We start from the raw sequence: 14,845 nt of genomic DNA on the forward strand, positions 1-14,845 counted from the left end.
GTCCTTTTGCCGAGTCCCAGATGGTCTTCTCTCCCCAAGCCCTCCACCCACTCCCACAGGCACTTCAGGAGACACGCGCCCTCCGGAGACCCTCTGAAGTCTTCAGTTTCCTCTCCCTGGCACTGAGGAAACACAGGACGGGTGTGCAGACTTCGTATTTCCCTCCAAGTTTTTACCTCCGCCTAGTGTTTTCCTTTCAAGGGAAAGTCCCTCTCGAAGTCTAACCTTAATCCCTCCTGCTGCATGCCTAAATCCCCTTTCCATCTTTTCTCTATAATACAACCCCCTTTAAAATCATAAATGCAATCTTCCTCTCGCGTTTACAGTCTCCTCTCCTGCAGCGCCCCTCTACTTTCCTAGCCCCGATAAGCTGCTCCGGCTAGGAGAAGTTCTTCCTAGCCACTCCCCACCCCAACGCCCTGCCCAAAACTCCGAGGACACAGGAATCTGCCTGAGCTGTCCACTACGACGGCTCCCGGGCCACGCCCGGACTCGGCGGCCCGCGGGGCGGTGACCCCCGCAGACGCCGGTGCAGCCACGACGGGGTTAAGATTCCGGGCTGGGGGAGGGGAGGGGGCCGGGAGGGGCGGGTGCGGAGCCAATCGGCGGCGGCAGAGTCCCCGGAGCCGCGAGCTGGGAGCGCTGTGCTGGGAGCCGGGAGCCGAGCGCGCCGGGCTGGGGCCGGGGCCGGAGCGGAGCGGAGAGGGAGCGCGCCCGCCCCAGCCCCGAGTCCCGCCGCCTTCCCTCCCGCCGCAGCGCGGGCCCAGCGGCCGCCGCCCCAGCCATGGAGCAAGACAACAGCCCCCGAAAGATCCAGTTCACGGTCCCGCTGCTGGAGCCGCACCTTGACCCCGAGGCGGCGGAGCAGGTGCGGAGCAGGGCGGGGCGGCAGGGCACTCGCCCAGCCAAGGACGAGGGACCCCTGGACTGGTGGGACCCAGGATCCCTGCCTAGTCCTCCCTTAGCAGTGCGCCCTTTTGAGGACGAACGCTCAGTTTGCTGGGCGCGGGTGGGGGGGGGGGGTCTTCTGTCCCCTCCCCCACCGTCGGAGCCACATCTCGAATCTGTGCTTCTTTGAGACTGACCGAAGGAAGAGCGCCTCCACTCGGTGCCTGGCCCCGCGACAGTCGCTCTCTTCCTCCCCAGCCCTGGGGGAGGGGGCCTGCTTGAGGACACGACCCCTCCCTCCTTAAACAACCCTGCATCCCCCACCCAGTCAACCCACACTAGAGTTTCTGAGCTTGGTGGTGGCGCTGAAGGGAATCAGCAGCAGTGCGGGAGGGGCCTGGGGAGGGGGTCGGTAATGGAGAGGAAGCCTAGAAGGAGGGGAGTTGGAAGAGGAGAAACAGCTCTCCCTGTCCCCTCCTAACTGGGGGCCACCTTGCTGGGCTCCGAAAGTGATAACAGGAAGGGACTGAGGGCTGGGGCTCCAGGGAGAGGGGAGACGGGTGGTCGAGTTGTAGGCTGAGGCTCCCTTCTTCAAGTCTCCGCACATGGCCCTTATTCCCAACTCCTGCCCTTTGGAGTGGGGAGTCCAGGTGGGACTGAGCCAGCAGCACTGGGAGGCCAGAGGTGGAGTCTTTCCAGGGGCTGGGGTCTGAGCTGAACAATATGCAAGGGAGAAGCACTGTGACAGCCTTGGCTCAAGGGGTGGGAGTCCAGGGCCCTGGCCCAGCCTCCTAGCCTGGTCTATTTTTAGCTCAGAGCAGCCTGGCAGAGGGGGCAGTGTATGAGAGTGTGTGAGCAAGTGTATGCCTCGGTGAGAGTGAGCGGTGAGAGTGAGCGTATGTGTGGAGAGGGTGGCCACCCGTGGTCCTTACTACTGCTTGTTTGCCAAATATTTGCTTATTTGCCTATTGCTCCATCTCTGTAATCTCTGTCCATTTGCCTAGACATTCCCATTCCTAAAGAATATCAGTTTCCCACAAGGTCAGTTCTCTGTTTCTCCCAACAAGCTGCCAGGCTCTGGCTGGCCACCCCCCACCTGAAAAAAACTTTGTGACCTCTTGGGATGAGGTGGAGAGAGTGTTTTTTGTCATTTTTGTTGCTCCAGCTGTTTGGTAGAGTAAGGTCTGATGTGAAGGGAGGGGGGCAGGGGTACACACTCTCCCTACCACTTCAGCTTCCCAATGTGGAGATAGGGTTAAGTACCTGCCTCTCCGTCCTCTCTCTGGCCTGGGGTGAGCCACCGCCTCAGAGCTCTAAGGTGTGACTATGGGAAGGATCTTGGTGAAGCCTCACAAATCTGTAGAGGATGAGGAGGACGGAGAGCCATCAGCATGGGTTGTGTTCCCTGGGAGTCAGGGGAAAGGCTGCTATGCCTGGAGGCAGAGCATCAGCCAGGATAACCTCAGACCCAGGAAAAAGGGCTCAAGAGTCTGGACTGTGGAGGTTGGGGATGCAGTTCCAAGGAGAACTGCCTCCCACTGGCACAGACAGGGCCTGACACCTGTATCTGTTGGGTGTTGGAGGAGGCAGGTGTAGTAGGTGGGTAGGGAGGAGGAGGGGGAAGGCCAGCCGGTTCAGAAATCTAGGAGACAAGGGAGGGGCACAAGGCAATCCTGAGGAGTCAGAGGGAAAAAAGAGAGCCAGGACTTGGGCCTACTTTCACTAATCTTCAGAATTTGTGTCTCTTAGGCCTGAAATTCTTCCTGTGGCCTAACCTCAGCCCCTCCTGCTGTGTTAGGCAAAAAGCTCCAGGCTTGGCAGGTGCTCCTAACCCAGACCAACATGGGAGGGCAAAAGGAGTTGGAAGCTCTGAGTTATACAGCACAGAGTGGCAGGCGGTGGAGGGGTGCCCACAGCTTCCAGATTCTTGGCATGACTGCTTTGGAAAGAAATCGAGGCGAAGTTATCACATGCTCCTGACAGCTAGGATTTGGGATAGGTATGAGAAAAAGAAAAGAGACCATCTACTTATTTCCCACTGGTTCAGGTGCCTGGGAGATACCTCGGGAAGTCTGACTTTCCTCCTATCTACTGTAAGGATATCACAATTCCCAAGGACTCTGAGTGCTTAGAAACCTTGCCCAAAGCAAAGGCATAGGTTAAGAAGTGACTTGTCCAAGACCAGACAGCCCTGCTGCCCTCTGTCATACTTGCAGTCTCTTTCTTGGGCACCCCACTCTGATGTTATCTCAACCCACTGATCACCACTCCACCCTCCCTGTCTCTTTCCTTCTTCTACCACCACCACACCCTGCCCCTCCAGGATGGAAAGAAGTAGAGGAGTCTTCTAGTTAAAGGATGGCCCCCACCCCATATACATGAAACAGATGGTCCCCAGCCCATGTGTATCAGGAATGTCCAGAGACGACTCACAGTTAATGTCTGTGCGGCTCATCCCTGTGCACACTCACACACATACACAAAGGACTGGTACTGCGGGGACCTTGAAATGTCACCAGAAACAGATGCCACTGAATTCTCCTGGGAAAATGATGCCCTGCCCCCACATACCCCCATTCTGTGCATCCTGTTTCTTCTTTGGAAAGAGTTCCCCCCTCAGGCTTAAACAGCCCATCTTACCATAGCCAGTACCCCCCGCTTTTCTGGGCATAGACAGGGGCAGTGTTCACCTCCGTCATCCCCACCACGGCCAGTGGTGATGATTCTAAATAATGGACATGCAAAGATAAGGGTTTGATCATTCAGTGTCCTCGCCCTACTCCTCTCAGCCCGGGATAATTTTAGCCCTTTTCCCAGCCCCATTTGCTTCCCTCCCCACTGCTAACCTAGAGGGTCATCCTCTAACCCCCATCCTTCCACTTGCTTCCAGGCCTCTAAAGCCTCCAGAGAAAGGGGAAAAACTACACCTCCCAGGAGTCCTTGAACTGACTTCAACAACAATCAACTTTATTGGCAGCATGACAAAAGAACAACAGTGGTGGGGAAAGGGGGCTCAGAGGCAGGGCAGTCAGTCAGCTTTATATGTTAATTTCTTAGACTAGGACCTGGAGCCTAGGATAAGATTTTTCAGCTAAGCTTTGGTCCCTGACCAGGGTCCTGCCTAGGGCTCCTCCTTGTATTGATATTGTATTTACCATGACAAGGATTCCCCCAACCCTATTTCTTGACAAATCAGAAAGGCAATGTATCCAAGGATAGAGAGGACATTAGGGAGTGAGGGGCACAGGCCAGAGGAGATGCACACTCAGATCCTCCTCTGTGCTGTCCTCCCAGGCTGGGGGGCGCTTGAAAAGGATGCTCTCTCCAGGCGCTGTCCCACAAAATGTTAACGTCTGCTTGGGGAGTGGGTTAGAACACTGAGAGAAAGCCCTGTGCCCTCTTAAGTTATTTCTGACCATTGATCCAGGATGGACGGAAGGACAGCAAGCCAGAGATCAATGCATCAGAGCAGATATGCTTAGATGGAGAGCTGGGGCCAGGACCAGGGGGAGGTGGAGAGACAGAACAGGGGAATGGGGGCATGCAGGGAGGGGAGGTGGTCTTCCGGATCCTTAGGATTAGCTCTCCCCAGAGGAGGAGGAGGAGCCCAGGGATGTTCACCCTGGTTCACCAGTGTAACATGGCATTTTTTTTTTCAACTTTTTTTTTAGATTCAGAGGGGTACATGTGCAAGTTTGTTACAAAGGTTTATTACATGGTGCTGAAGTCTGGGGTATGATTGACCCAGAGAGTAAACATAGTACCCAATAGGTAGTTTTTCAGCCCTTGCCCTCCTCCCTCCCTGTCTTGTATTTCCCAGTGTCTATTGTTCCTATCTTTATGTCCATGAGTACTCAATGTTTAGCTCCCACTTATAAGTGAGAACATGCAGTATTTGGTTTTCTGTTTCTGCATAAGTTTGCTTAGGATAATGGCCTCCAGCTGCATTAACATGGCATTTTTTGAAGTGTGTTAAGTAGGCTAGCCTGGATTATGTTACTGAGTGATTTTGGGTGGGACTTTGATGCTTCCACATGTACTTGACCTCTTCCCCATTTCCCACCTTCCCTCAGATTCGGAGGCGCCGCCCCACCCCTGCCACCCTCGTGCTGACCAGTGACCAGTCATCCCCAGGTAAGCCAAGGGATAGGTTGCTGAAGGGCGTGGGGGCCACTATGGCAGTGAGTCCCAATGAGAAGATGAGTACTAGATGGAAGAAGAACCGCTCTGAGAAGGCGGGGATGTCCTCAGTCCTGAAGGCAGGAAGGTGGTGGCTAGATTGCAGAATATCCTTTGCTTTTGGAAAGATGGAGCAGCACTAGGAAAGGGGGGGAGACCACCTGGCTCCTAAGCCCCCCAGGAGTTGGGGTGGTCAACCGAGTGCTGGTCGCTGCGACAACAGCCTTCCAGGTTTCTCCAGCAACTGAGATGCTGCCACCCCCACCCCCAGAGGCAGTGTCAGCTGCGAGGGGGAGGGACCGCCTCCACCAGCTCTTCACAGCCCCCAGAAGGGGAGGGGAAGGTTAGAAGCAGCTCAGGGAGCAGCTGAGATTCTGGTCACCAGCATCCCCATCAAGGTCTGGGGAGAAAACGAGTTCTCAGAGAATGGTAGAGAGCTTGACAGGAGTGTGGAAGAGAGGGGGTCAGGCTAAGAAGCGAGGCTGGGGTTCAGGATGCCAGGGTCTCCAGCTTGCCTCCAGCTATACCTTCCAGACCCTGCACAGAATAAATTGACTGTTCTCTATCACTGTTCCCTCCTATGCAGGGCTTAGTTCTGGCTGACCCTGGGGTGGGGAATGATTGGAAAGAGAAAGAGACATGGATACTTCAGAGGAAGAAAAAAAGCAAAAAGACTACAGATCCTGCCTTTGGGGATCTCCAGGTCTGAGGCAAAGATGCAGACGCAGATTGACCACAGAGCCAAGGACAGGACTAGATGCAGGGGGATGGAGGCAGCGGAAGCACAGGAGAGGAGCTTCGGGGAGGAGATCTGGGGCAGCCATGAGGGCCAAGGGCCTGGGGGCAGATGTGAGGGACAGATCAGGAGGAGCGTGGCTGCAGAATCCCCTCCCCTGAGAAGTCAGCTCTATGGGGATCCCTGGTTTCCTGTCCTTATCACCCTCTCCTTTCCCTGTTCCCTTCAGAGATAGATGAAGACCGGATCCCCAACCCACATCTCAAGGTGAGCTGGCCCATCCCACTAAGCCCAGCCCAAAGAACCCCCACATTCGTTAGGGGATTATTCCTTAAAACCCTGCCGCCCATCTCTAGGATCTTTTTGACTCCCACTTCCCTGTACCTCTATCCCCCAAATGTGCATGAGTGAACATATACACATGCACCACACACACACACACTCACACAGACACACACACTCTCATACACACACACTTACACACTCACAGTCTCCTTGCTCACCATTGTCAAGGTGGTTGAGGAAGCAGGAGTTTTCTTCCCCCACTTTTTGAAGCTCGCACCTACCCCAGGCTCCAATCCGAAAGCCTGGCAAGGCAGAGGAGGAAGGCAAGGGGGGCTGGAGGGCATGGGGGGTTAGAGGGCAGAGGGGAGCTGGAGAGCAAGGGGGGATTGGCACCCATCTGTGCTCTGTGCCCTTCACAGTCCACTTTGGCAATGTCTCCACGGCAACGGAAGAAGATGACAAGGCTCACACCCACAATGAAAGGTTTGCGAGACCCCTCCCATCCCTTTTTCTCTTCTGTGCCTGAAGCTGAAGAGGAGACCGAATGCCCTCTGGAAGGGAGGTCGTTAAATCTGCCTTTATTATGGTAGAACTGTTGCTAGAGGAACTGAGGCTGAAATCCCAGTTTTGCCACTGACTAGCTGGGTGACCTGGGAGAAACTGCTTACCTTACTGAGCCTTGAATACTACCTCATTATGGCAGATAAAATAATATATGTGAACTCACCGGCACAGTGCACAACACGTACAAGATACCCAAATTTTTCTTGAATCCAAATTGAGCCTTTCCACCTTCCCCCAGGGAAGAGCACGTATCCCAGCAAGTGAGGAGTATCCCTTGTTCTTAAAGGCCCTTCTCCTATGCCTCCCTTATCTGTGAAAAAGAGTACTTTTTATGGTCTAGTTTTCATTCCTCCTTATTGCCAGCTAATGTCCCCTCCTTGTTCAGATCTCAGTGGATGGGAAAGTCAAACACCCAGCAATGTGTGCTGAGCCTTTAGTGGGGCTGTTGAATCTGGGGGCCCACAGGGGAGACGCTAGGCAGTCGTATCCAGTGTTCCCTCCCTTTCTCTGTGTCCCCAGAGCTCCAGATGATGGTTGAACATCACCTGGGGCAACAGCAGCAAGGAGAGGAGCCTGAGGGGGCCGCTGAGAGCACAGGAACCCAGGAGTCCCGCCCACCTGGGATCCCAGACACAGAAGTGGAGTCAAGGCTGGGCACCTCTGGGACAGCAAAAAGTATGTTCAGGCTGGGGAGGGCCCCAGGCATCCTATTTCCCAGTCCAGCAGGAGGCAAGCCTTACCCACTGTGGGGAGGGGAAAGAGTTGGAGCCTGGGAGAGGCCTAGTAGTAGGCAAAAACTGTCTCAAGGATATGGATCTGTTTGCATGTTTGGCATACATTTGAATCTTCACTTTTCCTTACTGAGTGACACCAAGCCCTCCCAACTTGAACCTCAGAGCCCCACTGTGGCTACGTGGGGGAAACCCACCTTCATGGGAACAGCAATCACAGACTAGAATCCTGGCTCTGCCACTTGCTACCTTACCAGCCGAGAGGCCTTGAACGACTTAACCTCAGGGTATAAAATGATAATGAGGGTGCCTGTTGCACTGGGTTGTGTGTGACTATTAAATGAGACTGGCTCTTGGCACAGCACCTCACACATACAGAACATGCAATAAGTGGAAGCTGGTAGCAGTACGCTATGTCCCTTATCCTAGATATATTCCAGAATTCAGAACGCTTCCAATTTTATGAAGATATAGTACATAAACTGTGTATCGCATAGTATTCCCGGCAGAGAACCCTACAATCAAACACATAATATTTCTGCAATCCAGTGAATGGTCTCACTAAGCAGAATAAAGACTAAAAATAGCCTCCTATGAGTTCATGTCAGGTTTAGACACATACTGAGTTTTGTTTTTTAAACTGTTTGTAGAGGGTGTATTCTTTCCAATTTGATTGAAGATTTTTTAAAAGTGAACCTATAGTAGTAATTGTGATCAAAGAAAACCCTGTTGGTCTTGCCTGATTGCACCCAACTTGGTCCTGGGGCCCTCTCAGGGGCCACTGGGGTGTGGATGCAGTGAGGAGAAGCAGTTCCCTCCCCAACACCTTTATGAATGCCACCTCTTCCTCCCACCCCTATTTTCCCTCCCCAGAGCCTGCAGAATCCATCCCTAAAACTCAGGAGAGAGGCAGTAAGGAACCCAGCACAAAGGAAGCCTCAACCCATACACAACCATTGGATTCCAAGGGGGCCAACTCGGTAAGACCCCAGGGCTGGGCTGCCAGGTCACAGGAGAGGAGGCTAATATTGTCGACAAAGGCAAGGGGCTAATATTTGGAGTCTAGGAAAAGGAAAACAAAGAACCAGCTTCAGTCCCTAAAAAGTTATTCTTTATGGTAAAAGGACTTGTCTCTCCTCTGACAGACAAAAAGAAATGGATAGCTGCAGCAAGAAGGATTGAGATTAGACTTTGTGTAGGACTTCTGGCACCTGGAATGAGTGAGAGCAGTAGGCCATGGACTTTTTGATAAAGGGGATTTGGAACCCAAAGGGAGATCCTCACCTGCCCAGCTGAAGTGGGCAGTGGCTCTCCCTGCCTGGAGGATGCATTGATGAGATAACTTCCTGAGCTCTGATTTCATAATCCACAGCCCCCTGCATAGACTGGACACAGGAAGCACTGCTCTCAGACATCAGAACAAGCTTTCTGAGACATTAGATGTTGACAAATGGGATGGCCAGAAGGGGAAGGGACAAAATGACCCTCTGGCCTCTCACCTTCTCTTTCTGTCCCCTTTCCCCCATAACAGGTCTGAGAGAGGAGGAGGTATCTTGGGATCAAGACTGCAGTTTGGGAATGCATGGACACTGGATTTGTTTCTTACTCCTTCACTTTTGGGGAAAATCTCTTGTTTTTAAAAAGTGATAAATTTGGTGTTAGGTCCTTGGCACTTTCCTTCTTTCCCAACTGGGAGAATCCTTTCTCCCTGCCTTCTTGCCCTGCCCTCTCCGTAGCCCCCACCCTCCTGCCAAGCTGCCTCTGGGAAGGCAGAAACAGGAGCTAGGCAGAAGCCTTGAGCAGGGAAGAGTTCTTCCGTTAGCCCTGACTTCACTTGCTGTGGGAAGAGAGATGAGGGTCAGATAGATGGGAGGACTGATTTCCAGGGTGCCAAGAAGGAAGAAAAGCCCCAGGTTCTCTTTTCTTATTGAGGAACTATCCGACCACCTCACAGGCCTGCCCTGCAGCTGGAAGACTCGGCGCTGTAAGGCTTGTGCTGTGTCCAGCTGTGACTGTGCGGTGGGCTCCATCTGCTGGACAAAAGGGGAACTGCACCATGGCACTTGGCCCATGGGAAAGAGGGTGTGGTGGTGTGCGGATACCTCCTCGCCTGCCCTCCAAGCCTCAGCTGCCTTCCTTTTGGATTCCCAAGCTTCAGGATGTGTTCCCTCTTCCAGCTGTGGGACCGCTGTCCCTTATTTCAACCCGTTAGCAACAATGGATAGAGAACACAGTGGCTATTAATGAAGAGGCCCATGCTGGAGACTGGAAGGGTTCCCTTGTCCTAGACACTGAGGGGCCCAGATAAGACAAAAACCAAGCATAAGAGAAGAAACTGTCTCAGATCCACGGCCAGGCCTCTCTCCTGCTGCTGTTTTTGATTTTCCCAGGTAGTGGGAGAGAGGAAAGGAGGGAAGGCAAGATTCTTTCCCCCTCCCTGCTGAAGCATGTGGTACAGAGGAAAGAGCAGAGCCTGAGAAGCGTCAGGTCCCACTTCTGCCATGCAGCTACTGTGAGCCCTCAGGGCCTCCTCCTGGGCCTCAGCTTGCCCAGATACATACCTAAATATATATATATATATATGAGGGAGAACGCCTCACCCAGATTTTATCACGCTGGAAAGAGTGTATGTATGTGAAGATGCTTGGTCAACTTGCACCCAGTGAACACACACAGTCAGGCCTGGTCTCCCTTCTTTATTGTTCTCTGGCTATAGCAGGGGTCTGGGAGACCAAGGGCAGGGGTGAGTCACATGCGTCTCTGCCCTACTCGGGGTGGGGTAGGGTGGAAGTACCAGGGTAGCAGGTCTAGGAGACCATGGATGTGGATTTCGCATGAACAGGGCCCACTGTACAAATGCATGGTTGGTATTTACAAGAAAGAAGGAGGGCAGTCACCTGGACTTTGGCCTTTCCTGGGGCAAGGTGGGGGCAAGGAGGAGCCTGAGGAGAGGAAGGGGCACCGCGCCTGGCTGGGTTCTCTCCAGAGGACAGGAAGGCAGCAGCCCTGAGCCCCTCGTCCATCTGCCTTTCACCCACTACCCCTCACTTGTCTCAGGGGAGGAGCTTCTTAGTGCCTGCAGCTGGGCCAGCTCTGGGACGTGGACGGGAGGGGACAGATCCTCTCTTTTAGCAACGCAGGATTACTCACCCTCCCCAGGCACCCTTGACCCTAACCCAGCTGGTGTCGATACATTCTGAAGGTGCTTTGCTGGGGAGATCCTCAAAGCACTTTACAGACATTGGTCGGATGAAGCCTCCCAGCCCCAGGGGAGAGGAAGGAAGCAAAGGGCTCGGGACTCAGCCAGGGCAGGCGACAAGCCCCAGGGGCCCAGACCAGTCCCAAGGAAGGTCCCAGGAAAGGCCTCCCGCAGCCCCTGGTCACAATGGCTCCTTTTTCCCCAGTCACTCTATCAGAAAGGGAGAGAAGGAAGATTGCAGAGGATCAGGCTGGAGATGGGGCTGAAGCAGCGCAATTCTGGGGTGAAGAGGATGTCCTACCCACCCCATTCCCAGGTCCTAGAAAGGTACCATACCCTGGAGGAACCCACTCCCCTCCCCACACATAGGGCTCTGAAAACCCCCAGCTTTCTATCCTACTCCAGCCCTTCCCAGGGGAGGAAAAGGGGGACCCAGACCTGCCAGCTAAGATCTGGGGTGGGGGGCCGAGGGAACCCCCAAAATGTATTGCTTAGAAACTTGGAGGCAAAAAGGATGGGGGAGGTCCCAGGGGGCTGGCATCTCTGACCCTTCCCCAAGGCCCTGGGAAGCCTCCAGGAAGCTCCCCGCTCCCTGGCAGCCACCTGGCCATGAAGAGAATCCAGAGGCTGAGGGATGGGCACAGTGACCACTGGGAGCCTGAAGTTCCCCAGTCTTGCTGCCGGGACATTAAAGTGCACCCCAATGGGTGTCAGGTGGGGAGGGGCCCTTCCCCAACCCCAAATCTCTGGCATTTGGCCTTCAGGTGGGTTGTTTCTTCCACGACCACGCTCCCTTGGAGCAGATGGGGGAGCCAGTCCTGATGGATGGTGCTGATGACATCAAACACTTTGGACTCAATGAAGACCTGGGGAAAGAGGGAGAAACTTCAGTGCCCTGAGCTTTGCCTTCACCTCCAACCTGACCTTCCTTCTCCAAGTCCTGATCCCCACTCAGTCCCGAGTAGAGTTGTGCAAAAAATGCCCTTCAGAAGGGTGCCTAGCCAAGGGGGTGAATAGGGGCTGAAGTCGAAGTCACGTTCAGCTGCCCTCACTAAGCCATGTGCCCTGGCTGGGCTCCTTTTCCCTCACCCTCCCTAAGGTTAGCTGTCACCTGGCATGGGCCCACCCTGTTCTGCTGCTGTTCTGAGAAACGACCTCCTTTGTTCCTACAGGGAGGGACGGGGGGACAGAAGAGGGTGGGAGGATTTCCCTGCTCTACCCACACTTTGGCTCCATTCTATGTCTTCGCTCCCCCCATTTTACTGCTCAAAAGAGGGAGAGAGAATGTCGCATCCACTGGAGCCCAGAGACGACCCAACAAAAATGCCACGATAGACACCAGCTCTCCTACACCCTCCACCACAGCAGGCTCACCTGGGCCAGCCCCAGGGCTAATCCAGATTCCCATTTTGGTTGTGTTCATCTTCGGCAGAGGATGGGGGGGCCTCTTCTTCACAGGGGGACAGCTCGTCAATGGACATCTGGTTGGTGATGCCTGTAGAGGAGCATAAAGGAAGTATTAGGCCAAGAAGTATTCTTCCCCAGAACCCAAGGAGTATGTGGAGAAATGTAAGGGATTCTCATCCATCAACCTGCCTTCAAGCTGAACTACATTCAACCCATCCCCACTTGGGAAGAGCCTCTCTAGCCTGGCTGAAACTCAGAACCCTCAACACCACCCTACCACCCCCTCACACAGGAAGAGATTTCCCAGCCAGGGCCACCAAATCAGCCAAATCTACAGGGGCACCATTTACAGGGACCACAGTTGCACAGGGACCCTTGGGCTGTGGAATATCCGACTGTCTCTATCATCTCTACAGCCCCCATTCTTAGAACATTCCAGGCCACTCGGCCAGTCTTTCCTGTGATTTAACTGGTCTGATCAGCTCCATTCCTAACTCAAGGAGTCCAGCGAAGGGTTTCCCCAGGGGCTTAAGAAAAACGGACCTCCTAGTGCTCCATGATCCACTCACACAAGTTCTCACCCCTACCCTCTGCCACGGCACCCACCACTTGCCGCCCGTTCCTTCCATTTCTGCTTGTTCTCCTGAATACGCTTGACCCAGGTGGAACGAAAGCTGACCACATCAGGGTTGGGGTCTCCCACTTCCACATCCAGAGAGGGTTGGCGCCACTGAAAGCTAGAAGCAGAACCCCCCAACAACCCCAAGAGGTAAGCCCCAGCCCACTCCAGAACCACCTTAGCCCTGGGAGTGCAGGACATGGAAGACCAGGAGAAGGTTCCGGGAACTTTGTCTTCCTCTTTTCCTCTACTAGATATTCCCCAAGTCCCCGTCCCTCTCCCCATCATTTCACCCCTCCTTCTCCACATCTTCCCTCCTGGTAGAAGGAAAATTAAAACAAGATTAGCCAGAAGGCAGAAAGACAGCTAATGGAAGAAACAAAAATGTGATGAAGGGGAGCATAGGTACAGGTCACACCCTTCTGATCCCATTCTTCTGCCCCTGACGGCAGAGGGACTCCCAAGCTTGAAGCAGCCTGCCTCCCCACCACCCCACCGTGGCTGTGAGTCGGTCCTCTCTGTGAGTCCAAATCCCTCCCTACCACTGCCTTCCTGAATCAGGATATCTGGCTACCCCAGCCACCCTCACCTGGGCTGGTTTTTAGACTTGGAGTCCTCATCCGCCAGGGGCTGAACACTCTTCTCTGCCACGTCAGTCAGCACAGAGAATGTGGGCTCCACAATGAAGTCGATGAACCCTGCAGCGGAGGAGCAATGCCACGGAGATGTCTTACTATTATCTGGAGGGCTAGGCAGAGCATGCAGCTGGCATGGCCAGGACCCCGGGCTGCTTAGGAAAGAGGGTGGAGAGGTAACCTGGAGCTGAAAACTTCCCAGTGCAGGGCAGGCTTTGGGATGATGTCTTGGTGCCCCAGAGAGCTCCTCCCTGCCATTGCAGCCTCCTGGCCCCCTATCCCAGGACCCCATGCTCTAGCACAGTAGGCTTTCCTCTACAGGAAGAATGGTTTGGGGGGTTGAGGACTTGGAGCAATCCTGACCCAGGCAGCATCTTTTCCCCTTCCCAGTCCTCCCCTTCCTGCAGGAGGACACTCACCTATCTGAGACTGTGCCACTAGAGTGGAAGTGCGGTCACAGAGTGGAGAAAAGGGCAGGCCCAACTCTGCCTCCTTGTCACCCTAGAGGAGAGAACAGGGTAGGAAAGCTGGAGAGGATACCTCAGACCTACCAGATCTGGGGTACAGGTGGCAGGTGGCGGGGGTAGGGGGTTGTTGTGTGAAATTTCTGCACCGTTGACCTGGAAATTAGTAATATGCAAATGAAATATATGCAAATGAAATGCAACTATTGTTAGGCTTTTAGGATAATGGGATTTTACTCCAAGGATTTGGGATCCGGTCAGAGACTACAGGTAGCAAAAGAAGGATGTGGAATAGGAGTGGGGAGCTTGGAGGGCAAAAGGGGAGAGAAGGCCCCCATAGGCACAGGGAAGGCAAAGATGCCATGCTACCTGACGGAAGAATTCCTCCATGAGGGCCTTGGTCCAACGGCTGTGGACCAACCACTGCTTGGTTGGGTGGCTGATGTCAGCAGCATGGAGCAGTAGAGACAGGGCCTTGGGCTTGTCAATCCTGGTTGGGGCAGATGGCAAGGGAAGGGAGACTGATCTTTTAGGAAAAGGAAGTTAGGACCATTCCCTAACTTCCCATGCACACCCTATCACATAACTTCTTCCTTTTTTTTTTTTTTTTTTTTTTTTTTGAGACAGGGTCTCACTCTGTTGCCCGGGCTGGAGTGCAGTGACACAATCTCAGCTCACTGCAACCTCTGTCACCTGGGTTCAAGTGATTCTCCCACCTCAGCCTTCCGAATAGCTGGGACTACAGGCGTGCATGCCACCACACCCAGCTAATTTTTGTATTTTTTTGGTAGAGACAGGGTTTCACCGTGTTGGCCAGGCTGGTCTCAAATTCCTGACCTCAAGCTATCCACCTGCCTCGGCCTCCCAAAGTGCTGGAATTATAGGCATGAGCCACCACGCCCGGCCTCACATAACTTCAAACACCCTCCAAAGCTACACACACACACACACACACACCCCACACACAGACACACGCACACTTATATATGTTTAGGTAGCAGCACAGGTTAGTAGCTGAGAGCCAAGGTTCTTAGAATCAAAGGGCCTGGGTTCACATCTATACCTACCACATGTTAGCTGTGTGACACTGAGCAAGTAACTTAAAATTTCCATATTTCATTTTCTTCAACTCTAAAAT

The 14,845-nt window shown here is 53.7% G+C and overlaps 2 protein-coding genes across 3 annotated transcripts in view; one reads left to right on the plus strand and one right to left on the minus strand.

Annotated features, from left to right (window-relative positions):
• Positions 1 to 603: 603 nt before the first annotated feature.
• On the plus strand, positions 604 to 10,056 carry PPP1R1A (protein phosphatase 1 regulatory inhibitor subunit 1A). Its single transcript, XM_030822500.1, has 7 exons — positions 604 to 868; positions 4,962 to 5,022; positions 6,033 to 6,070; positions 6,508 to 6,571; positions 7,172 to 7,327; positions 8,257 to 8,363; positions 8,915 to 10,056. Exons 1-7 carry the CDS (start codon positions 785 to 787, stop codon positions 8,918 to 8,920), a joined length of 516 nt encoding a protein of 171 aa, XP_030678360.1. The 5' UTR covers positions 604 to 784; the 3' UTR covers positions 8,921 to 10,056.
• Positions 10,057 to 10,064: 8 nt separating this feature from the next.
• Positions 10,065 to 14,845, minus strand: part of PDE1B (phosphodiesterase 1B) — a 29,675-nt gene continuing 24,894 nt past the window's right edge. For both annotated transcript variants that reach the window (XM_003252868.3, XM_003252869.3), the window contains 6 exons: positions 14,077 to 14,197; positions 13,663 to 13,744; positions 13,198 to 13,306; positions 12,596 to 12,726; positions 11,957 to 12,077; positions 10,065 to 11,448 (listed from right to left, as the gene is read on the minus strand). In XM_003252868.3, the coding sequence (XP_003252916.1) occupies positions 11,974 to 12,077; positions 12,596 to 12,726; positions 13,198 to 13,306; positions 13,663 to 13,744; positions 14,077 to 14,197 (547 nt within the window). In that variant the 3' untranslated portion in view covers positions 10,065 to 11,448; positions 11,957 to 11,973. The remainder of the gene's footprint in view (positions 11,449 to 11,956; positions 12,078 to 12,595; positions 12,727 to 13,197; positions 13,307 to 13,662; positions 13,745 to 14,076; positions 14,198 to 14,845) is intronic.

Source organism: Nomascus leucogenys, chromosome 11, assembly GCF_006542625.1.
Source record: "Nomascus leucogenys isolate Asia chromosome 11, Asia_NLE_v1, whole genome shotgun sequence".
In the NCBI taxonomy this organism is placed as follows: domain Eukaryota; kingdom Metazoa; phylum Chordata; class Mammalia; order Primates; family Hylobatidae; genus Nomascus; species Nomascus leucogenys.